This window comes from Manacus vitellinus, unplaced genomic scaffold (assembly GCF_001715985.3).
Source record: "Manacus vitellinus isolate BGI_N305 unplaced genomic scaffold, ASM171598v3 scaffold_65_pilon, whole genome shotgun sequence".
In the NCBI taxonomy this organism is placed as follows: Eukaryota; Metazoa; Chordata; class Aves; order Passeriformes; family Pipridae; genus Manacus; species Manacus vitellinus.
This window is the reverse complement of record NW_021940724.1, coordinates 75,557-77,803: the sequence shown is the minus strand read 5'-3', so window position 1 is coordinate 77,803 and position 2,247 is coordinate 75,557. Positions and strand designations below refer to the sequence as shown.

At 54.1% G+C, this 2,247-nt stretch overlaps 1 protein-coding gene across 1 annotated transcript in view; it reads left to right on the top strand.

The window, feature by feature from the left end:
• Positions 1 to 2,247, top strand: part of LOC115307890 (collagen alpha-1(VII) chain-like) — a gene marked incomplete at its 3' end in the record, with an annotated part of 91,159 nt that overhangs the window by 13,374 nt on the left and 75,538 nt on the right. Inside the window, exon 5 of the mRNA XM_029963943.1 lies at positions 800 to 916. Coding sequence (XP_029819803.1) covers positions 800 to 916 — 117 coding nt within the window. The remainder of the gene's footprint in view (positions 1 to 799; positions 917 to 2,247) is intronic.

The following is a 2,247-nucleotide window of genomic DNA, read 5'->3' as shown; positions in this document are numbered from 1 at the left end:
TCTCCACACATCCACCCCAAGAAGGGTGATGTCAGAAAAACCTGACTGGACTTTTCTGGTATGAATTGACCACCTCCAGGCCAGCTCCCAGCTTATCTGTCCCATCAGACTTCCAAAAGCGGGGCGTATGCCTCCAAAAGTCGATGAACCAGGGTGGTTTTGGCATAATTAACGAGGAGACAGTTAACCAGGCTCCAACAGTTGATCCTGCACGATGGCTTGGTCGGATTTGAGGTCTTGGCAGGATGCATCTGTCCTGCCACAGCTCGGGAGGAGGATCTGGGATCTACCAGGGCCTTGGTTTGCCCTCACGTTTTGCCTCTTGGATGAGGTTGGTGCCCGGAGATCTCGGGCCTGGAGTGGTCACAGGTTGGGTTTCCACCTCTCAGGCAGGGCAGGACACCCTGGAAATCCCTCCCATGGAATCAATAAGGTTGGAAAAGCCCTCTGAGATCATGGAATCCAACCGTTCCTCCACCACTGCCCCGTGTCTCTGAGTGCCACATCCACAGGGATTTGAAATCCCACCAGGGATGGGGACTCCACACCTTCCAGTGCCTGATCACCCTTTCCATGAGGAAATCACCCCAAATATCCAATCTAAACCTCCCCTGGCACAACTTGAGGCCGTTTCCCCTCGCCCTGTCCCTCGTTCCCTGGGAGAGGAACCCGAATCCCACCCGGCTCCTCTTTCCCAGGGATTTGCCTCAGACAACCCAGACTGGTTCTGGTTCTTCCCACCAGAGCCAGCAAAGCCCTCCCTCTGACAAGTGGTTTTTCTTCCCTGTCCTCCTTCCAGTGAAACTCCTGCCTGTGGAAAACCTCTGGCTGCAGAACGAAACCACGGACACGCTCCAGGCGAGGTGGAGCCCGGTCCGGGGAGCGACGGGATACAGACTCACCTGGACATCAGCAGGTGGGATACAGGGATGGGGATGGATGCAGGGGGTGGAGAAAAGGGAGCTGGGAGGCCTCCAAGGCATTGGAAGCACCAGCACATTCGTTGTCCAGCCATGGAAAGAGAAAATCAGGATTTTGGGTGCGGAGTTCTCCGCACGCGGGGATCAACCAGCAGCTTCCAATGGGGAGTTCTGCCGTGGAATTTGGTGGGAAACGGTCCTGGATGCAACACTTCCTGCTCATAAAGCAGGCTGATGGATCCACAGCCTTGTTCCATGGGATTAGTGTGGGATTTCCCAGAGCTGGGTAGCCTTGGGAAGGGGTTAAAGCTGGGAAAACGCTCCCTCGGGAGCTGCACGTCACACGGTGAGCTTTGGGATCACCCCGAGCTTTGGGGTCACCCCTCTTTTTGGAGGACAGACTGGAAGTGCCGGTGGTTATTTCTATTCTCTCCGTGGCACTAAACTTCCCTTCATCCCCACAATCCTCATTTTTTAGGGAGATCTGGGTGTTTGGAGCCGGATGTGAGTTTGCAGCTGGAGCTTCTTCTCCCCCTGCCCTGAACCCAAACGGGTTTTCGGGGTTGTTGTAGAGTCAGAAATTCAGGTTTGATGGCATTTTTTTGGCCTTGGGAGGTGGAGGTTTCCCTGGCTCAGGGCTGAGATGGGATGTCAGGACACCAGGCTTGGAATAACCAGCACATTCCCTCCTGGCTGGGATACAAGGAGACGTCTTCCACAAGGAAATTTGGGGATGGTTTGGTTGGAGAACAGCTCCAAAAAGGTCACCAGGAGGGGAAAAATCTTTATGGGGAAGATATAAAACTGCTTTTATTGCTTTGCGGTCCACTTCCCTCTGGAAAAAAAAGTCATGGCACGCCCCAAAATCCAGCTGGTTTCCCAGTCCAAGTTTAATATCTCAGCTGGGAACGGAGCACGTGTGCCCAGCCAGGAATATTTTTAGGATAGGGACACTCTCAGATGAAGCAGGAAGGGCACATCCCTTCCAGTCTGGATTTTCTCATTCACCTGGTACCAGTTAATCCCAGTTCCAGGCGTGCTAAAATCCCAAGGGGCAGCCCGCTCTGGCCTCTGGATCTTCTTCCCATCCCGGGGCCGTGCATTAGGGATGCAGGGATGTGGGGATCCGGGCACCTTCTGCCCATCCCAAAGCGCTGGAGGGGGTTTAATTTTATATTTCTTTGATTATTAAGACGGTGATTAAATAAATATGAACGGTCCGAGTTGCGGGAGCGGCTCCAGAGGGAGGTGGGAGAAGGGGGATGGGGCTCAGGGAGCAGAAGACGGGAATGTGGCACCCTCCAGTGTCCGAACTGGAAAAGGCACC